The sequence below is a fragment of the Mauremys reevesii genome, linkage group 18, assembly GCF_016161935.1.
Source record: "Mauremys reevesii isolate NIE-2019 linkage group 18, ASM1616193v1, whole genome shotgun sequence".
In the NCBI taxonomy this organism is placed as follows: domain Eukaryota; kingdom Metazoa; phylum Chordata; order Testudines; family Geoemydidae; genus Mauremys; species Mauremys reevesii.
Window position 1 is genome coordinate 6,551,598 of NC_052640.1, and position 23,270 is coordinate 6,574,867.

Below are 23,270 nucleotides of genomic sequence, written 5' to 3' on the forward strand. Positions count from 1 at the left end.
ATCAACTCATCTAGATATTTGCTTAGTTTTACAACAGGCTACATAGAATCACAGAACATCAGAGTTGGAAGAGATGTCAGGAGGTCATCTAGTCCAGTGGTTTTCAAACTTTTTTTCTGGCAATCCAGTTGAAGAAAATTGTTGATACCCACAACCCAACAGAGCTGGGGATGAGCGGTTTGGGGTGTGGGAGAGGGCTCTGGGCTGGGGTGCAGGCTCTGGGGTGGGGCTGGGGATGAGGAGTTTGGGGTGCAGGAAGGGACTCAGTTTGGGGGGGCTCAGGGCTGGGGCATGGGCTTATCTCTGGGGCTCCCAGTCAGCGTCACAGCTGGGGTGCAGAGGCAGGCTGTCCTGGCACCGCGGATTGCGCTGCACCCCAGAAGTGGCCAGCAGCATGTCTGGCTCCTAGGTGGAGGCACACAAGCAGCTCCACATGGCTCTCGCCCACAGGCACCGCCTCCCCATCACCTACTGGCCGGAAACCAGCCAATGGGAGTGCAGAGCCAGTGCTTGGGGCAGTGTGCGGAGCCCCCTGGCCTAGAAGCCAGACCCGCTGCTGGCTGCTTCTGGGGTGCAGCGCGGTGTCAGAACAGGTAGGCACTAGCCTACCTTAGCTGGGCAGCACTGCTGATGGGACTTTTAACATCCCAGTTGGCGGTGCTGCCCCGAACCGCTAGAGTCCCTGGGTGCTGAGCAGGGGGACCCACTGCCTTACATGCCGCGACCCAGTACTGGGTTGCAACCCAAACTTTGAAAATCACTGATCTAGTCCAATCCCCTGCTCAAAGCAGGATCAACCCTAGAAAGCACAAGCAAAGTCAGTACAAACTAAAATTTCATAGATAATGACTCTATACTGCTCTACATACTATATACTGAAATGTAAGTACAATATTTATATTCCAATGAGAAAGTAAGCAATTTTTCAGTAACAGTGACACTTTTGTATTTTTAAGTCTGGTTTTTGTAAGCAAGTGGTTAAGTGAGGTGAAACTGGGGGTATGCAAGATAAATCAAACTCCTGAAAGTGTACCTCTGGGAAGGTTGAGAACCACTGCTCTAGCTAGTCCTGTAGGGCTCTGGCTGGCTGTGATTGCCCTTCCTCCTATAGTCCATTGCAAACAGAAGAGAACTGCTCTCTACTCCTCCTAGTGGACACCAATTAAAAAACCAAATCAAGTTTAAACTGTGCCTTTTCTTTGGAGTCTGGACAGTATCATTGATTAGACTGGGGAATTATTTTTTTATTTTATAGAACAGTTTACAGTGGGTGGAAAAAGCTAGACAAAAAAAGCGCAGATCAAAGTCCCTGGCCCAAAGTGTATAGGGAACTGGGGATGATAAGTACCTCACATAAGGTGAAAAGGCTCTGGCCCTTAAGGTGAAAACTGTCACAGGATGACTAAAACTGGCACCCATTAAATTTCTTACTACACTTTCCTGGGAGAAGTGGCGGACACCTCAGTGACTAGGACAGTTAAAAGTGGACTGCACAAGACACAAGAAAAATGTGCAAGAGGAGAAAGAAAAATCCAGCACAAGTCATGGGATGGTAGTCTACCTGAGACAATGTCTTTTCTAGGATTCTGCTGCCAATTATTTCTGGGCCCATGTTAAAAACACAAAATATAAGCAACCAAAGTTGGGGAAAGGCCCACTAGCCCCACACCACCAGTTAGCTGTCCAAAATGTAATCTTGTTTGGACACTGTCAGGCTAAAAATCACATGGGTTATTTCTTTTTACATATTTTTACCTGGACAGTTAATACCTTTCTCTATTAAAAGGTAATACTTTAACAGTCCAGGTTGAATAAAATAAACAAGTGTAAATGGTGAACAGCAAATGAGACTTTAATCTAGACTGGTCAATTATACTTTGATTCTCATGTTCATACCTGTATTTACATATATCCATAGTCAACCGTACAACACATACAGAATTAGAGCACAGTCCTACTAACACTCATTCATGTAGGACACCCACTACAATTCCCCGCCCCCCCCCCACACACCTTGTGCACTTTGTCTTAACTTCCCCTCTCCTAGTTTTAGTCTCTACAGGCAGCACTATAAACTTCTGGCAGCACAGCTATGTCAGTGAGGGGGTGTGAGAAGGTACAATTTGCAACCACCAGAACTGTGTCAACAAAAGTCCATAGTGTAAACAGTTATACTGTTTTATTACTGGTATAGCTTATTTTGCTCAAAGGGACTTCTCTCTCTCACTTCACTTCATACCTTTCCCTCCATCCTTTATGACTGGAATAGTTTTCTTTCTTGTACAACAAGCATAAATTCTCTTCATGAAAATCCCCCTTTTATACACACCTTCTATGAAGCCTGAGATAATGCACTAAAAGTGTGAGCACTGTATTAAAATAAAACCTCCATCAGCACAACTTTGTGAGTGAAGTCCTATCAGGCCATTCAATGTGTAAATATGCTTGATCTATATAGTCTAATTTAGAATGTAAGATCTTTGGGGCAGTGACCATGTTTTCAAAAAAGTGACCATGTTTTCAAAATTAAAACACGGCATTTTTACAGCAACTTTTTAGGGTAATGAAATATACTTTTTAAAGTGTTTTTTTGTATGTGCTGACTTTACTATTGCCAGTTCCTGACTCAGGGACACAGGTATATTTCTAAGTACAGGACTTTTTCCAGCAAGTGTCTGAATAAATTTGTCATATAACAATGAACAATTGACATTAATATTCACTTCAAGAAAAAGCATAATTTTTCAACTTTTCCATTCACTCCAAAACAGTGTTTATCACACTGAACACTTGTTTTACTAGACTGAGTGTTCCCAGTAAACACAGACCAAATGGTACTTGGTACAGCAATACATCTTGAACATTTTGTAGTTCTAACAAATTATTAATGAAATGAAAATTGGAACATTTCAAGTGTCCTGAAAAAACTGGGAAATATGGGCATTTAGGGTAGAGGCCACATCTGTCTGTACACTGCAGAGCACACTGATAGGGAGCAAGATATCATACAGTGGAATTTTACTAATCTGCAGTCACTTCACAGAAGTTGCACTAATGGTTTCCCCAATTCTCAGGAAAATTCAACAAGACATCACTACAGTGATTTGTGTGCATTACAAGTTTTTTTGCTTCTTTTACAAAATACACTACAACGTATGACCCTGTGAAGTATCAAAGCAATACTCAGCACTTTAAATAATCAGAGTACATTGTGGGATCCAGTAATCTTGCTCTTTTATTGGATTTGTTTACTCACTACTTTAATTCCATGAGACCACTCATTCATCCATGCAACTTAGCAAGGTCGTAATGAAGCAGTATTACGACACTGTTGTTCAGTAAGAAACAGGAAGATTGCAATATTTGTTTTACGTATTATAGAATCAGACACCACTGAATGCACAATTTAAAAAAAAATCTATTTAAAAACTGAAATTTATTTTAAGTTAGAAACAAACTGAACTTCTTAGATTTAAATTTCTTAATCAAAAATTATTCACGCAATGTTCATGTTGTGATTTTTAAATTTTATTTTTTAAATGAAACCATTGTACATTGTACAAACCATAGCTACTGATGGAATAAATAAGTGAAAAATTATACTGCTGTACAACACACACAAAAATCATAAGATGGAAAACGATTAGGTATTGGGAAAAAAAAAACAGAATTCTTTACATCTTCTAACAGACCCTTAGATATAAAGAACATTCCAAAACATGACAATGTTTATGTATGAAGATAGCCACCCAAAACCAATATTTTATACTGCCTTGCTGATTTGTTGTTTTGTAAGTGCCAGCACTTTTTGGAATGTTTAACAACTACTTTCCCAAGCATAAAAATTCCAAGGAATAGTTCTGCTATAAAACGTTTGGCTGCGTAAATCGCTTATTTGGAAGGCCTTCTCATGTGTTCCACAACCTAAGCTAATTTACTTTTTTGCTTCTAGTTTCTTTTGTTTTTGTAACTGAAGCTCCAACATTCAGCATGTAGCAAGGAAGCACTTCTTGATATTTGCACTATTTCTAAAACATTAGCTGTATGAGAACTTTCAGTTACCTCGAAGTAAATTACAACTACCCTTCTGCTTCATGTCTCAATGCTTTCAATACACTCTTTTACAGTGAGTTCATAAAACAAATTTCTGGTAGAGATGGGTGCAAGCCAAAACATTGAATCTACATGCGGTTCTAAACCTCAAGTAGATTTGGATCCTATGTTCTGGTCTGGTCACATCTGTACTTTCTGGCATTAAAATGTGTTTAATCACATCCACTGGCCCATTAATGTTATCAGGCACTTCAAAGAAAGACTAATAACAGTCTTATACATTATTTTGGATTTCTTCATACCAGGTAATGTCAAGGTCTCTCTTCTTAGAGAATGACACTAACAGATTTAAGGAACCCAAACCTATCTGCTTTTTCAATTGTCTGTTGTCACTAGAATCTGTGGTTAAAAGAAGTTCTGAATGTATTTTGTATAAGCTGTAAATAAAAAGTTACTATTTTAGAAATAAAGCCACTAGCAATAGCTGGTTTGTTTTCCAAGCCACAGTACAATGGACACAGTTCTGAGCAGAAGCCACAGGAGGAAAAGAAGGAATTTTATAGTTAAACCTGTTGGTGTCAGTAATGCCAATAAACATTTCTATCTAATGAAAAATTTGAGGTATTTTAGTGCTATTTATATTTTTCTTCCCAAAGTACAGGAATCAGCTTTGAAATCAAAAAGCTTTATCTACCCCTTCGGAAACCTGTAGAAAAATCAAAATTAAAAACATTTTGGGATGCATCTGAAGATGGTGATCAGTAAACATGACTACTTGTCAAAGGTGGCATCAGATTCATGTAGTTTTAGCATTCAAAATTAAAATGCTAGTGAATCGGTGTTTTTAAAAGTCTGATTTTTTTTTAATTTGCCCATTTTATATATCAAATAGAATTTTTCTCACAAAATATCAATTAAATCTGAGTGTAATATACATACAAACTGATAGCCATTGACCAGTTTTCAACATTTTTAAGCATACACACAATTCAAGAGAGAAATTACTCTACCATTCCAATATGTTTATTGTGCAAATATAACTTTTGGCTCCTCGGTTCCTTATTTTCAGAAAGTTAATGGACTTCATGATCTGACCAGAGAACCCAAAAACTTATTAGGGAGCACACTGGTTTCATGAATGATTTGCAACGAAATTTTATTTAGTTGAGTTCCAAAAAGGTTTATTTCAACAAAAAAGGAAAAGTTCCCAAACTGAGCATAGCAAGTCACTTTGGAGTTTAATCCAACAGACATTTTACGGAAGGTCAGCATTGGCTCCTCACTCCTCTCCTACTCCCAATTGTTCTTCATAATTAAGGTGGTAATTGCAAATGCAATGTAGTAGTCAACGCTCAAGCCATTTTCACCATTGGAGAATTCAGAAATAAGCAAGTTTACAAAGAGCTAATTATGAAAATGCGTGGACAGGAAGATTTATCATTTTAAAAAATATTTACAGTTCTCAGATTACACACACTGCACAATTTTTGGAGATGTGGGATCTGGTTTTAAATTACAAGACCCATCTCCCTCTGAGAGTGAATGAAGATTAAGGCCCAATCCAGCAACATTTGAACAACACCTCATGTGAATATTCCTTAGTCACACAAGTAGTTACCACGGACATGACTCGGTTTTGAAGAGGCTTGGCACCTCCCTGGAAGTAATAAGCCCACTGCAATATCAGGCCCTTAAAGGCCTGATCCATGTAGATACTCTGCATCTCTAAATGCCATTGACTTGAAGGGAGTGACACGTGCTCACAGCCTCTCAAACAAGCCTAGCATAAGCACGCGTCAACATAATTGAAAAGAAAGGATAATTTCTACCAGTAATGTAGAGATTATGGAAATAAGACTTATTTACAAAGACTAGCTGAAAGTTTAAAAAAATCCCAAATACAGTATAGCCTGGAATATATCAGTAAACATCTTATTAAAGAACAGTACAATGAAATCCAGTTCAGTGAAAACCTGATATCAGAATAAATCATTTGTTGCACATCAATCCCTTTGATCCTATCTTTATAGTGGAACTTTTTAATAAAACAATTACTGTACCCAGTACAGAGATCTGGACCTATTACTTAATCTACTTTACTTCTATTAAATTTATTCAGATCTGGAATATAAATGGTAAATAAATCATATTAACTTCCGATGAAGTTAAGAATAGTTTAAAAGACCAGATTTACAGTTTGCGAATGCTGGGCATTCAATAAAAGGTCTCCACTGTAGTTGCAAAAAAATAAAATGACGCTTGTCTCCTTGGACTCCAAGTGTGAAAATGGCTTCCAGATCAATTTTATCTCTATTTGTTAAGTTTTAAGCACCAGGGATTTAAAATTTAAAAACAAACAAAAAAAAAAAAAACAGAAAAACTTACTACATGGCATTATACAAATATAGGCCACTTTGCAAAGGAGACAGCTGCAAAACAACTTTAAAAATTAGCACTGTTTTCAGAACACAAGGCACAAAACGAAAGCAGACATCACGCCAGAACAATGAACTTCACATGAAAGCTAATACCTGACCTGTACCATCCTTAAATATCTTACATTGTTAAATAGAGAAATGGAAAAAAACAAAACAAAAAATAAAAAACAGCAGCAACATAATTGTAATTTTGACTTTAGAAACAGTGCGTAGACCCCTCCTGAGTTGTTTACTCCAACCATTTCAGAGACAGTAACTTAAAAGTTCTCAATGTTTGTTTCACAGGAAAAAGTTTTCAGTGTCTGAGAAGTTAAACCTTTGCTAGGTTTTCTTGGATTTTTGCTTGGTAACTTGAAAAGTTAGGAGTTCTGTCCTCATCCAAGAGAAGATGCTTAAGTAAAGTTGTTCTATGATTAAGCCCACTGATGTACCTTACATAAAAACTGATCAGGAAAATCTATAGTCTAAATCTCTTCAACATTTTGTTGGGAAGCCTCTACTTTCATCTTTTTAGAAGGTGGCACTCCTTCAGAGTCCTTAACAGGAAAGAGAGAAAATTCATGTTATCATTGGACTCAATCTTAGATGCTGTAGACATCAGAGTAAAATAAAAAAAATTGAGTACTCTCATGTTACTTGGGGGAAACAAAATATCCTAGGATGTGAATGACATAACCGAATAAACACACTTCCTGAAATCACCTTTCTAAACATCACGTTGCTTGGTCTTGCTGTTACCTAGTCAGAAAGGGCAAAATCCTGATTCCAGGCATGAAGCTACTGTATACACTCCAAAGCAACAGCAGTAACATGTGATTAGACTGTGACTTACCTCAGCTCCATACTCAGCCACAACAAAAACCAAAGACCAGAAGTTACTCCTTCTAGTAGCAGCAGCAATTTCTGCAGGACAGGGTGCGTGAGGTTGGGAGTGGGCACATGTGCACTCAGACGTAAAACCACCACCAACTCTCTGAGAGGACCCATAGTGCAGATTTAGGTGGGATAATTCCCAAGCCACAACCCCTCTCCCAGCCATGGCTCTGCACACATACACATACCTCAAACCAAAATCTGACCCACTGAGTTTATTAGCATTACAATTTTGCCAGCTCTATTAGCTGTTCTGCTTTATAAAGACAATATATTTATTTCCAAATGGAAATTAAAGGGATACATTTTGGGCACAGCCTACTGGATTGTAAGTAAATAAAAATATTCTTATTTGGATTGTAACATTTCCTTACATATCAGACTTGGGCTGGTGCAGAGGAGCCTGAAAGTGAAACTGATCAGTATTCTTACTGTTAAAGGTGAATGAAATTGAAACAAAAGGCCAAATGAATGGTGAAAGCTCATCAGATATTTAAAATTATTTGTTAATAGTCCAGGGGGGAGGGATAGCTCAGTGGTTTGAGCATTGGCCCGCTAAACCCAGAGTTGCGAGCTCAATCCTTGAGGGTGCCATTTAGGTATCTGGGGCAAAAAATCTGTCTGGGGATTGGTCCTGCTTTAAGCACAGGGTTGAACTAGATGACCTCCTGAGGTCCCTTCCAACCCTGATATTCTATGATTCAAGGTGATCTTAGTAACACAGCTAAGAAAATAAATGTAAGCGTGATTGGTCTCCTGACAGTTTTTCTTAAACTTTTTTTTAATATTGATATTTAATTTGGAAAAGACATTTGTAAAAGTAGCTTTTTTGTACTTAATTAAAATTACCTGAGAGTTTTTAGATGCCTCTGTAGTTATATCATTTTCTCCAGAGGATTGAATTTCTGCTTTCTCTGAACTATTCATGGAATTTTCCATTGAAGACTGTGAATTCTGTTCATCAGAAGTATCTGAAAGAGTAAAAATTTGTTTTAAACATGAAGAATAAACTTTCAATTCAAGCTTTTACTCTCTAATGCTAATGTACATATAATACCTTTCATTCAAATATAGCCAGTTGTGATTGCATTCACACAATAACATCTGAATTATCAGCGGGGACTGAACCCATAATCTTCAGCACCCAAACCACAGGCTTCTGCCACTTTAGCTAAACTAAAGAATTCTTTTAGTAGTAAGGGCTGAAGTAGCTTGGACCAGCCACTAGAGGCAGTCATGACCCACACTTGTATTACACAAAGATTTCAATGTACTTGGCACACATGAATAAAGTTTCAAAATAAGTAGATGAAGTATATAAATAAATAATATGGAAATTATTACAACCAGTAGTGAAATGCAGCTACCTGTGGGATGGAGGGTTGGAGACAGGAAGTAAAAGAATAACTTATCCAACAAACTTGGGTGGGAGGCCACGGCGGCTAGATAGGGAGAACTTAATTACCGAACTGGAATTTAACCCCCAGGACACTTAAAACCTATTCCTACAAAAAGTGGCACGTAATTATTCTAACACAGTATCTAGAAATCTAGCTTCATCAATAAGGTTATAAGTTTTTCAAGTCTATTGGATGTTTGTGGGAAATCTCCCCTAGATGTTCAAGTTTGCAATGGTTCCTACCTGGTTCCAACTTTCATTGCTGCTCACTCTAATAAGCAGCTTTTGAATAGATTCCTTTCTTCCACTCTCTATACCAATCACTTCTATATTCTAATTCATATTTTTTAAATTCTCAAATCCCCCAAGAAAAAGAGGGTAAGATTTAAAAGTTCTTTACTGAACTTCTGAAATTTTGCACATAAAGTTACCAAAAGGCAAGCCTTCTCCAGAAAATCTTTTATTGACTGTGGTCTGAAGAGTGATATTTCTCAAAATGACTCAGTCAGATGCAAGATGTTTGTTTTTGGGGTTTTTGGGGGGGGGTTCTCTAAATTGCCATAGAATTGTTTGTGTGGCTATAAGAAAACACTAAGTCTTCAGTACTTCCAGATTAAAAGCAGTTCTGAGCAGGGGCTTTATTTCCTTTTGTACTACAGCACAATTTTCTGATACTGTTAAACTACAGTTCACTTCTCTCTACATTAGAAGACCTAACCGTGTTTTAACCTTGTGTGCATCTGCACACAAGCAGGCTATTGTGGTATACACAGGTCCTTGACATGATTGATTTTACAGAGCAGATGAGACCTACATTTGGCCCATCTCGAATTCATGCATGTGAAGACTCGCTATAGTCTAAGTGCCTGATCCCGGTGATCCTTAGGTGAAAGGATCCATGTCCTAATACTAGGGCCCTACCAAATTCACGGTCCATTTTGGTTAATTTCACGGTCATCGGATTTTAAAAATAATAAATTTCATGATTTCAGATATTTAAATCTGAAATTTCATAGTATTGTAACTGTAGGGGTCCTGACCCAAAATGGGACTGGGAGGTCGCAATATTGCCCCCTTTACTTCTGCGCTCTTGCTTGCAGCAGCACTGCCTTGAGAGCTTGGCTCCCAGTCAGCAGCCGCCGCTCCTCAACCACGCACTCTCTAAAGGCAGCACTGCTGCAAGCAACAGCACAGAAGTAAGGATAGGATGGCACGGCATGGCCTGGTCACTCTTAGTTCTGTGCTGCTGCCTTCAGAGCTGGAGTCTTGGCCAGCAGCCGCTGCTCTCTGGCCACCCAGCTCTGAAGGCAGCACAGAAGTAAGGGTGGCAATACCGCGACCCCCCTGCAACCTCTTTTTGGGTTAGGACTCCCAGTTTGAGAAACGTTAGTCTCCCCTGTGAAATCTGTATAGTATAGGATAAATTACATAAAGGACCAGATTTCACAGTCTGTGATGCATTTTTCACACCCGTGAATTTGGTAGGGCCCTACCTATTACCTGTCCTCAGAGTCATTCAGACCTGCCAATAATTAGTGTACATAGAAAAGCATTCTAAAATATTTGTTCATTATAAAAATGTTGATTTTAAGCACTTAGGGGCCAATTCTTCCCCTAAGCTTCCCCAATGACTTCAAAATAGTCACACAAGATGTACAGCGGGATTTGGGTCCTTAATTTGTTACCTGCTATTTAAATTCAGCTTGGCAATGTCACAATCAAAGCTATTCGATCAAACAGCATCATTCTCCAATGGATGATGGGTTATTTGGATTTAGAATCCCTAATTAAACACAGTATCCAACCAGCAAAAGGCCAGATTAGTATGTATTTTGCCCTAGCTTCTCCCTCTCATTTCACAGTAATAGCCCTGGAATCAACCCAAAGAAAAAATTTTCTTGAACCTAAATTTAGTCATGGGAGCATGTACATTATGTAATCAGCTGAATTCACCCATGAACAAGTTAAAGGCAAGTTTACCATCTGGCAGTAAATCCATACAGTTCTCAGTGAGCAGTCAGTTGAGAATACTATTTTATAAAATTTGGCTTTCCTGTGTCTACTTTGGTAGTGATTTAGCTGCCAAATTGCCCTGCATCTAACAGTTACATTCTAGTTACTGAAGGTATTTAGCATGATATACATGGTTGTAATATTACTGAGATAACTGATCGCATGATATACATGGTTGTAATATTACTGAGATAACTGATCTACATTTAAATTGGATATTGGATCTACTGAGTTAAGAACTGAATCAGTAGTAAGAGATTTACCAAGGACAATTTAAATGCTTTGTTATGGCAGGAATTTTGCAACCAGATTATTAGAATGCTGTTAAGAGTATATTGTATCTATTATAATAAGGAGGAGAAAATGGTTTCTTTCAAAACATCACAATATAAGATTTTGCATAAATACACAACAAATGTTTCAGTTACTAAAATTTTACAGGGCACCAAAGAAATATAGCATTAACAAAGTAAGATTTAAAACAGTTTCACCAACATCGTGTTTGGCTGTTTTTCTGCACAGCAAATAAAATAAATTATGTACTTTTTAGAAAACTGGGCATACAAATTCAGAGTTAGCTTTAAAAGAAATGTAGCAAAGCGAATTAAAAAAAGTAAAGTTAAAATGAAAATGTATACATAAAAGTTACAAAATATCAGTATTTGTTAGTTCCATTTTCATTTAGAGCCCAATCATGTTAGGTGAAGCGCATCCTCAACTTCCACTGGCTGAGCACCTGACAGGATCAAGGCTTTAATAAATGTCTAAATGGTGACCTACAAAGGATTTTTTAAGATTGGGGTTTATGCCTATTTTTTGCTTCTTGGTATGGATTAAAGCGAAAAGGTTTATTTATTTTAAGGTTTCTCCCCTCCTTTGTTTGTTTTTTACCTTAAGAATATCTGGGATGTCAAGTCTGACCTTCCCTGCTTTCACTGGAGCATCAATGAGCAATATAAGAGAGTTATTGTGAGTTCTCAAGAAAGCCCAAGGATGCTGAATACTGAAGCAACTTCTTCCTTTAAAATGTTAATTTTCAGTTACTGACATTAGATAAATTTTACATAATAAAAAAGTTTTAAAGTCAATAATCTCTTCCCCTCTCAGCAGATCAATTTTCACCTGTTTAGCTCTTATGATGTAACCATTTCACTAGTTCACAGTCCTCTAACCTAGGCAGGACCTGAATTTCTAAGGTATAAAACTAAGCAGAAAAATATTTTCCACTCTATTTTGGATCCATGAGACATCTAGATGCAATAAAGATTTCAGACCTGGACCAGCTACCACTGAAGTCAGTGGAACTCTCATGGAAGAAATTAATTTTGTAATTTAGTTTAAACCTGTTCTTGCTCCCTGTGAAGTCAATAGGAATTTTAAATACATAAATAAAATACTTACATACCGAGGACTTTGCTCTTATTTACACAGCAATGAAGTTTAGAAGACTTAAGCCAACTAGACATGATTATGGAGAAGTTAAATAGCTAATAACACGTGGACTGTGGCAACTCATCATTTTTGATTTGTGAGTTGTTTTATGAGCTGTATTTGTTGTTTTGGAAGAATGGACGGTTGTGTTTTGTATCACATGCCAGTCACTCTGTTCCACTTTTATTATTTGAGTTTCTTTCTTATCAAGAATGTTGAACTTAAGTATTCGTTTAAACTAGTGCTTCCTATTAGAAAAGCTGCAGGCACAAGATATATCTATATGTATTACCTTCTGAACCAGGTTGCTCCTTTGCATCTGATTGAGTTTCATCAGACTTTACTTCAGTGCCATCTGCTTGTGTTGCTGAGTTCTGCTCAGGTGCTGGACTTGAGTTGCTACTGTTCTCCTGTTTTATTGGAGAAGCGTCAGCTATTGAACTCTGGTTGCTATTGTCATCTGGAAAAAAATTCTACCTTGATGAAAAGTGAATGAAACAGAACATTTTGGCTCTTCTTGAAGTTATATATTTTTATGCATCATTGCATAGTTAATATTGGATGTGATCCTGCATGACTTGCCATCCCAGTGACTTCAGTGGGAATTTTGAGTAAGCTGAGGACTGTTCAGGTTCACAGGTAAGTAGGACTCTTTACACTTAAGTCCCCTTCACTCAACAGACATTCTCTGATGCCCTATTTTGTACACAGTGCTGCTTAACTATAGTGTATATTTCTTCAAATATGGTGACAGACGGCTCTAAACAATAGTAGCACAAAATTCTTGGATTTATATACATCTCTTATCGGAAGCCAGAATTCTATATTTTATCGGTTCATCCATCAAGAGCATCAGTACCCAACTGGACTATTAATACTTACCCTGCAGACTTATATTCTCCTTCATGCCCCTCCCTCTACTCAAAACAACAGGTCGGCCTTCCAGAGCATCCTGAAGGCCTACAAACCTGGGCCACCTCAAGTCAAAGGGAGAAGCAAATCCTAATATCAGGAGCCCCTCTGCAGGAATGCACTACCAGCACCCAGTTCCTGGGGAAACCAGGGGCTACCTGCTTGAGTGCCTCATCTATCATCATCTGTGGGGGTATCATGCAAGGAAAGCAGCACTCCCAAACTACTTTATAGGTACAAACCAACAGCTGAATTGCAACCAGAAACTGACAGCCAACCAGTGCAGATCATGTAACACAATCCCCATAAATCAACCTGCTAATCAAGCACACAGTATCCTTCTGTAACAGGTAAAGTTTTCATGGGGCCTTCAGGCGTATTCCCATAGAGAACACTTATTGTTGTTATTTGTTTTGATGTGGGGCCTAAAGGCCCAAACTGAGATCAGGTCCCAACTCAGACAGTTACCACACAAAATTGAGGACAGTCCCTGTCTCAAAGAGCTTACAATTGAAATAGACAAGATGGAAAAAAGGCAAGGAAAAAGTATTATCCCCATTTTACAAATGGGGAAAGGAGAGACAAAGATTAAATGACTTGTCCAAGACAAAGTCACACTAGAAGTCTGTGTAGATGGGTGACAAAGGTGCAAATTGCTGAAGCTAAAATTCTGCATCTTCAAAAGGTCAAACCTTTCTACTCAAACTCAGGTGGGGAAGTGGCTTTGGCCACTGCTGTCACCTAGACATCCATAAATTAAGGAATTTCAACATGGCTGAGCCGTACAGATGCCGTTTTGATAGAAACCATGGTAACACACAACAATTCACCTTGCTTTTCTTAATCTGTCAGAATTTAATCTGGGAACTGAACATTTCATTTTCTGGTTTGGTTTATTTTATCAAGGAAAAGTCTTCCCAGTGGCAAATACTACAGGAGAGTAGTGTTTTTTTTCTTGGTACTGAAAGAATAATTTTGCCCCAATTCTTAACTTGCACTGGTGTAAATCAGGAGTAACTCCATTAAAGTCAATAGGGTTAAACAAGTATAAACAAGTGAGAGAAGCAGGCGATCCAAAAATAAAGATTCTCCATTCTTCATAACATTAGCTCAATGTGCTTATTTCATCATACCAATTATAACACAAAGGAACTTTCATTTTCCAGGATGATTCTTAGCAAAAGTTCTCATGAATTTAAAAATCTTGCTGAAGATTCAATTACTTGTCAAGAAAGTCTCCTGTGTTATTTTTGTCTGTCACAACTCAAAATTAGGAATTCTGTTTTATATGGTATTGTACACAACATTCAAGCTATCCAATAGCCCAGTCTCATAGCCACTTCCTTAATTCTTTGTATTTCTATAGCCGTCCATCCAAAACTCTCCAAAATGCCTTAAAATCCTAAATTAGGCATCACAGCACTCCTCCCAACAATTTATTACAATACTCATACAGTACAATCATAGCTGAAGTTGCAAAAGAGATTCCATTATAGCTCTCTGGTTTTATATTCTGATGACTTCCTGAAATATTTACTTTGGGGATGAAGTTGTGTGTTTAGTCTCTCCCCACAATTTCTTTTAAGCAAAATTCTTTCAGCTCCTTCGGAGTTTTGGGGAGGAAAAACAGGTGTGTATATAAATGAGCATGTTTCTTCCCTACATAGGTTATTAAAAATTATTAACATTTCACACTATCTATTAAGACATACTTCAATGGACAGTCTCTGCTTTGCTAAATTTGAAAAAGCGGTTTCAAGATAAATTTTATCATATTTTAAATGCAAAACAGGGTATTTTATTAAGCAGTTACCTGTGCACTTCAAGGACAGACACACTGTGAAGACATATGCAGCTAGTCTGAGCTAGCAAATACATACAGAAGAACTCACTAGCTTTCCACTGCCAAAGCAAGCCGTGTCTGTAAGCTGCACAAGGCTACTACTTCACTGAGATAAGCGAAACAGCACCTTGGAAACTGGGCTTATTTTTCTTTTGTCCTTTTCACATTTTATTTCAGCGTCTTAGCTCCCCTCACAGCAGACACAGGGATTTTCTTTTACATGCAGCCTGAGTGAAAACTGCATTTACCACCATCAACGTTAATGACTTACACCACACACTGATCTAGTGACATGCACCACTTTTTCTTTATTCTCACTTGGCCAAATTCTGCCCTCATGTACACATCAGCAACTCCTGTTGATTCCAATAGGAATCTTGTCCATTGGTTACTTCCTTTATAACAGTGCACGGAGTAGCCTGGGCTGGCCGTGTCCCACTCACCATGCATGTCCATCATCCCTGGAGAAGAGCTATTCTCTGGAGTGGTCACTTCAGAGCCACATTTTTCATCTTTGCCTTTTTTCTTATTTTTGTTTTTCTGAAAAACAAAAACACCCCCCAAAAATTAAAGTCACCAAATAGTTAGCCAGGAAACCAACATCCATGTGTTAGTATAAAACTCTCTCTTTCAGCTCAGTGCATTAGTCCTGTAAGCATATCATGCTTATAATTTTCATGTGGGAAATAAGGCCAAGTCAAGAATGACCAAGAACACTGATGAGACAGTCACCATAAGAATCTCTGAGAAACACTTACACAGTTTATTCTTTATGACCCACGGAAGGGGGGACAAAAAAAAAAAGAGCAACCATTATCAGAAGTTTACTGATGTTTATAAACATTATTATTATTATTGTTTACTGTTTATAAACATTATTATTATTATTTGTATACTGTAGTGCTTAGGAGCCCTAGTCACAGATCAGGAGACCTTTGCTTTTCATCTTCAAAACCACTGCACAACATAACAGCACCCCTGTGAGGTAGCTCATTATTATCGCCCAATTTTGCAGCTAGAGAAATTGAGGCAGAATGCTCCAGTGACTTATCCAAGGTAAAATGAAGGAGCTGCATAAGAATCAGGATCAGAACTGGGGAGTTGCTGGTTGCCAGCTCTGTGGACAGACCAAAATACCACACCTCTCTCTTTATAACAGAAATGTTACCATAGCTTACTGCAGTGCTATAACCAATAGCACAGGCCCTAGCAGTTTTGCACCTTTCCCAAGTGCAGTCATACTACTCTGTAGCCGAAGCCCACCTGTACGTTATGCTTGGGGGCAGCTCTCTTTAGAGAGAGGAGTAGAAATTTACTAAAGAGAAGTATTTGAACACATACTTTGTTCCCCCTGGATGTTCGCCAGAACTCTGCTGGCCTTCAGAACACAATGAAAAACTCATTTTATTTTCAACCTACCATCTGTTTTGCCTAGGGCTAAGACTGTGAACGACTCCTCCCCCACAGCTGGTGTATCAGGAAGCTTGAAGGTATATAATACACCAACAGGCCACTCCAATAGGTGTATAGTTTAATTTATTATGCACCATTAAGGTGTTTTTGGGTGCAATAAAATAAAGTATTTTTATTGCTGTTTTTCCCCATTCCCAAGAGCGACAAAGGCAACTGGAAAAGGAAAGACAAGATCAAGAGAATTCCTGCCAAAACCTAGAAGCCAAAAGCGGAGGCAACGTGATTAGAGTAAGGGCTGGGATTTGGGAATTCTTTACATGATTTTTGACTCTGCCATTCTGGAGACTTGGGTAAATCAATTCCCTGCTTTGTACCTCGGTATCCTATTCTGGAAAATAGGGATAACAGTGATCTACCTCACAGTGAAGTGACAAACATTACTGGTAAAGCACCTTGAGATCGCTAGATGAAAGACTGGTAGGCTGCAAGTGCCAAGTATTTTAAAGAGTATGAAGTGGTTCTGGAGAGAGAATGGAGTAGGGGTTATTATCTCCTGGGAGGGCTGTATTATGAAGCAACAGTCTGCTCCGGGTTATCATCTAGTCACCTAGGACACAGCATCTTCACTTTTTGCATTCATTTTTGAATGTGTGCATGATGGTAATGGTGGGGGACTGAAAATTTTCACATGGAAAGGATGGTTGTTTGCCTGCCTGCCTCTCTCCCACTGACCCAGGCTGCTGAGGCTTCTCCCTTCTCCATATACAATGTAGTTTCTGCATTAAATCTAAAAGGTGGAGCAGGAGGGATTATGAGAGTAAGAGAAATCCCAGCAGCAGCAAGACAGTCCCTCATGCACACACCCCTGCTCCACGTCCTGTGTAATGGCAGGAGCTGCAAGAGTTAAAGCAACAAAAGAGATGTTTGCATCCACATGAATCCATGTCGAGAAAGGGATGCAGCATTTTCAATTAGGAGATGATGTAATTGGTCTCCTAGGAGAAAGTGCCAGCTGCGCTGCTCTTGGAATACCCAGTTCCTGCTGAGAGAAAGGAGAATGAAAAGCCAGACTCCAGGGAGGGAGCAGCTCAGTAACCAACCCATTATGATCAGGCAACACTCTCCGATGAGGGACAGAAACAAGAAGACAATCAAGTATAGTCTAAAGCTGCAGAAGAATTTCAACAAGACAGACACTGGGGCACTTTTCTCTATCCTTGGAAAAAGGTTTTTTCCCCCTATTAAAATATACATCATAAATACAAACACTTACATATACATATTTTGGAAAGTTATTGACAAATCTAACAGCTCTGGATCAAGGAGGCCACACTTCCCAGAAGCACTATGTTTCTTTTCAGAGGGAGCAAAAGGGTAGCAGCTGAGTGAACAGCTCCTAAACCATCCCACCAAAACAGCTCAGGTGGACCTAGGAGCACCATGTGCATTGATGGGGAGGAGATACTAACCATGCCCCCTAAAATGGCATACAACTTCCTTTGGGGCCACGGAACATTGCAGGGCACACTAGTAAGACCCCATCCTACCATTCTAATGAGCACTAGGAGGGTATCTTAATCTGTTTCTGTGCATGTAGGCCAAGGGCAGATAGAGAATAATCCTTGTGACCAAATTAAAAAACCAGATTTTGCCCTCCCTCCTTTAGGTTCTCTCAAAATGTATAGCTCTTTTCTGTTCAGGGATCTCATGTGCCACAAGGCAGAGACCCTTTCATCTTAAACAAGGCTGCAACAGCATGTGAATGTTAGAATGACCTAGTTTCAAAGGGCCTCTGTCAATTAGTCTTAGACTCAAAAATCAAGGATTATTTGCCCAATATGCCAAATTATGGTCCAAATATTCTAACTGGTTACATGTGAAAGGACTCTCAGACAAATACAGAGCCTCACTGACTGTAATGAGGATCCGCCTATGCAGAGACGATATGCTCACACAGAATATGTCTATGAACTCAGTACTAATGTACTATGAAGGACATTTTTAAAAAAATGTCAGAAGTATTCTGCTGGATACAGGCTTAGATGCAGGAAAGTTTGCCTGGAAAAACCCTAGAAATTGTAACCCCCACAACTCAAATATATTTAACAAAGCATACATTATAACAGCAATCATTTTCTCTGTATAACAAGTAATCCAATTAGTGCCAACACTTATCAACGAGATAAAAAGTTTCTATGCAGAACACTTCTGTGAAAAAATAGGCATCCTAACTGACAGGAGCTTATTTCACACACAAGCTGCTCAGCTTTGAAGAAACTTTTAAATACAAGAGACTCTCTGGAAATCTTTGCAGCATGTCAGCTAGTGAAGTCTTTAGCACAACTTTTTTTATTGCGATTACATTTACATAGACATTCAAGTCAGGCATGTTAATTTAAATATCTCAACCATTCAACAGCTGAGGGAAGGTGTTGTGCAAGTCCATGAGGGAATCATGTAGCTCCGGCAATGGATGCAGCCTCCAAGTATATCAACTACATCTTCTAACTGGCCACAGTAGCAAAGCGGAAAGTCACAAAGGCTTCGCTTATAGACATGTGCAGCACACTTGATCCCTCTACATCTGAAGCAATTAAGCTTTGCCGCAGATTGCTTGGAAGGTCAAAATCAGGGGGCTGGACTGTTGGATAGGCACTGGCTATGTTTGCAGCTTCTTCTTGCCATCTAGTGGTGACAGAGGTTCTTTAAAACAGTGGCTCTCAAAGCCAGTCTGCCGCTTGTTCAGGGAAAGCCACTGGCGGCCCAGGCCAGTTTGTTTACCAGCCGCGTCTGCAGGTTCGGCCGATCGCAGCTCCCACTGGCCGTGGTTTGCTGCTCCAGGCCAATGGGGGCTGCGGAAAGCAGCGCGGGCCGAGGGATGTGCTGGCCGCTCTTCCCGCAGCCCCCATTGGCCTGGAGTGGCGAACCGCGGCCAGTGGGAGCTGCGATCGGCAGAACCTGCGGATGCGGCAAGTAAATAAACCCGCCTGACCCACCAAAGTCTTTCCCTGAACAAGTGGCGGACCAGCTTTGAGAACCACTGATTTAAAGCAGCGGCCTAATTAGCACAGAGCTGCGGCCCAGCTGTGTGCTAAAGGCCACCAGACCACAGGGTCCAGGTTCCCGGCTGCCTGGCCACCCAGCGCAGCAGGGGCCGGCCTCACGTTGTGGGGGTCTGGGGCTGCCAGCCAGCCCTGTAAAGGGTCCAGAATCCAGGGGCTGCCATCTGGGGTCAGCGTCGGGGCTGCCAGCTGCCATGTGGGATCAGGGTCCGGGCTCCCACCCAGCTGCCCTGCCACACAGCTGGGTCCAAGGTCGGGGCTGCTGCCCGGCCCTGTACAGCAAGGTCTGAGGTCCCTGCTGCCCCGTGGCCATCCAGCCCCCGTCCAGGGCTCCACTCTGTGGAGGGGTCTCTGAATGGGAGGCGCTGGGCATAGTGCTCTGGGGATGGCAGACTGTGGTTCTCAACCTGCAGCCCACAATAATAAATAGGTTGAGAACTGCTGCTTTAAAGGAACTGTCCAAACAGGGTGCCTTGAACTGAAAACGGCAGATTGGTGGATTGGAGACTTCTTTAAACAGGGTAGATGTAGCATGTCTTGCACCTTAAAGAGCAGATTCTGCAAGATGACTGAAGTCACGTAAAGAAACAGGTTCCGTTTAATATAACCTCAATCAGAAGACAGAGCAAGCCCTGGAAATTGGCTTTTGAGTAGTGTGAATCCAGGCTTCAGTCTTTTTTAAGAGCCACTATTTTGGACATTTTACTAGACCAGTAGTTTTCAACTTTTTTTCATTTGCAAAATTTCAAATTGAGGTGCAGACCCTTTTGAAAATCTTAGGCAGTGTGCGGACTCTTGGGGATCCGCAGACCACGTTGAAAACTACTATGGTAACAACCACCTTTCGCGGACCCCTTAGACGTAGTCTGTGGTCCCCCAGGGGTCTCTGCAGACCACAGGTTTAATACCACTAAACTATTAGTTCCATCAACCTGTGACTTATTTCACACCTCTGCTATAGATTTAAAACAGTGGCAACATGGTCCAGTGGATTGGTTACCAGACTGGGATTCAGAAGATCCAAGTTATATTTCCCTGCTCTGTCACTGACTTAGTGTGAGACCTTGGGTAAATCACAATTTCTCTCTGCACAAATTTATCCACCTGTAAAATGGGAGTAATAATGCATACTTACCTTTGTAAAGAACTTTGAGATCTACGGATGAAAAGATAAGTGCTATTAATTTTTATTTTCATTATAAATGCTGTTTTATGCCATGTGTCTATCATAGCAAAAAAACAGTGTGAATTCACAGTGCACTGCACAGTAAGAACATCAATATGCTGCATGTGCAATGCTTACTTATCAGGAGAAAATAGTCATTACAATAGCAGAGAACATTCTATAATGCTTGGCTTGAGCATCTTAACCAATACAATAATACCTCACATTTCCATAGCACTTTTATACCAAAGAATTCTAAAACACTTTATAAACTACACACACACACAATCTCTTTATAAGACACTGAAATAAAGGTGTCTCTATTGTGAGATATGGCAACTGTTTAACGATGCACAGCAAGAATACAGTATACATACTGTGCACAGTTAGCTGTACAAGTTACTTTCCTCTGATGGTTGTATGGATCTTTCAAAAAGAAAAAGGTGAGAAAATCTTTTTTTTTTTTTGCAATTAGGAAAATATGATTAAATTGGAAAGTGGGGATGCAGAATCTATAACTAACTATTTTAAAAAACTGACTCGCTTTCAAAGTAACAGCACCTCTTTAAAAGTCACATATTGGAATGAGACTTGGGGGAAAAAGTGCTACCCTACTGAATCACCAACAATACTTTCTGCAGCAACCTCAGTTTCCCTTGGAAGTCTTCTATTTAAGTACTAAGGCCCAACCCAATATTAACTTTGAGATCTGAGGACAGACAGTACGTCCCCTTACAACCTTGACTAAATACTGGTCTGCAGTTCCAAAACTTCTAAGATATCTATCTGTAGGGTGTCCAGAAATACTTACATCATCAACTTTGGGCTCTGTTACTGGTACCCATTTGTAAATTCTGAGGGATGTGTCGCCAACTGTCACCCATTTCTTCTCCCTATAAAATTACAATGCAGGAGAAGTTAACATTAAAAACTTCATAGTCACAAAATGACCTACTATGTTGTCAAGGATTTAAATGGGCTATCATACAGTTAAGATGATCGGTTATACCATCTTTAGTACTGTAAGTATGTATATACAATTACCTGCATTTAAAAAACAACCAATTATAGCCTGCAAATAACTTCACAGTTCTAAGAGCAGTTACTGGCTTAGCTGAGTGACTGCAGTAGCACTAACGAGACCTGGGTTAGAGATATGGTTAAGCAGAATTCTAGCTAGCCAACCAAAACCACAACTACAATGGTTTCAATTTTATTTAACTTTGTATAAAGCAGAAGTTTTCAGACGCATGGTATTTTGGTTGCTGTATAGTTAAATTTAGTGATATTGGAAATCTAAATGCTGTCTGACCATTTAAATTTTATTTTTGGATAGAAACTTTCTGGTAGCAATTTTACTGTTCACTCAACACCTATGTCAAATAGCTTTGAAATTAAGGCTGGCCTATTGGTAGCGATATGTGCTGCCATGCAGAAGGCTAGAATCTGATTCTTGGACCCTGGCTCCCTGGACCAGCTGGGGTTCGGAAAACTGGAAGAGGGAGAGCATAGCCTACAGCACTCTATGAAGACCCCTGCCAGCCAGTCAGCCAACCATGAAGTGACACTGATGAGTTGCACAGGGAATCTGTCCGGAGGGTGCCACTGCAACATGGGGCTATGAAGACACACAGAGTGGGGAGATGACAAGGATGCCGAGAACAACTGAGAGACTGACTCCCTGAGAACAATCATTACGCAAGAACATTAAAGGAAGGTCCACAATGCCATAAAAATTTCATCTAGTCTCTGGTAATCAGTTTTCAGGTCACAGATCATCACTGCTGGTTCGCGGATTCAAAATAAAATTCTGCAAACAGATCGATTAAAAACCTAGCAAAAACACACTAATGTCACTGATTATTGAGGAACAACTAAAATTAATTTCGTATGATTTCAAAACATTTATGGCTTTTGGGTGTGGGTTATTTTTTTGTTTTTTGCTTTTTAAAAACCCCACAACACTACAGCTGGATTCCAAATCTATTATTTAATACATTGTAAAACACACGTTCTTGGCAGGATGGGAAAAGCTTTGTCACTCCTGTGCATTTGTGATAACATCTCCTCCAAGGTTTTTAAGAAAGGCTTGCAGAATCAGCAGCAGTCACATTCTAGAAGTGCCACCGAACCCTCCCATCTTTTCCCTTTTTGGCTACTGACAATGTCAACCTCGTTCTTCATCTGCCTGAAGGGATCCTCTTTCCTGCTTATAAAAGGAACTATTTATGGCACTTCGGTAACAAATTTTGGCTTTGTCTACACTGACATTTGTTTGAAATTTGTATTTAAAAACAGCACTTAAACTCCAATTCAGATTAAATGGTTTCCCGCTTCAGTTCTCAGATTACAATTTTGTAAAATGTGGCTTAGCGCCACCCATTCATTCACACCAAATGGCCAAAGCATGTCAGAAACCAATTTAACTGGAACTCAGTTTGAATTCTGTTCCTAAACATGATAAAAATGGCAGTGGAGATAAGAGCATGCAAATGCTAAGGAGAACAAACCTGTAAAGAGATTCTCATGATACAGGGTGTGTGTTTGTTTTAAGGATACAAGACAATCTAAACTCATCTCTAGTTAAGAAAGCCTTTGAAGTTATGGAAACAAGAATGGATTTTAGCATCAAGGTTTTTTTAGTCTTCTCCTACATCAAAATATTACT

The 23,270-nt window shown here is 39.6% G+C and overlaps 1 protein-coding gene across 9 annotated transcripts in view; it reads right to left on the reverse strand.

Moving 5' to 3' along the window:
• Positions 1-3,512: 3,512 nt before the first annotated feature.
• BCL7A (BAF chromatin remodeling complex subunit BCL7A) overlaps positions 3,513-23,270 on the reverse strand; it is a 35,168-nt gene continuing 15,410 nt past the window's right edge. For 8 of the 9 annotated variants that reach the window (XM_039505250.1, XM_039505242.1, XM_039505244.1 and 5 more), the window contains 6 exons: positions 21,414-21,495; positions 20,573-20,593; positions 15,406-15,502; positions 12,500-12,667; positions 8,214-8,335; positions 3,513-7,027 (listed from right to left, as the gene is read on the reverse strand). In XM_039505250.1, coding sequence (XP_039361184.1) covers positions 6,956-7,027; positions 8,214-8,335; positions 12,500-12,667; positions 15,406-15,502; positions 20,573-20,593; positions 21,414-21,495 — 562 coding nt within the window. In that variant the 3' untranslated portion in view covers positions 3,513-6,955. The remainder of the gene's footprint in view (positions 7,028-8,213; positions 8,336-12,499; positions 12,668-15,405; positions 15,503-20,572; positions 20,594-21,413; positions 21,496-23,270) is intronic. The other variant, XM_039505243.1, reaches the window with a different exon arrangement.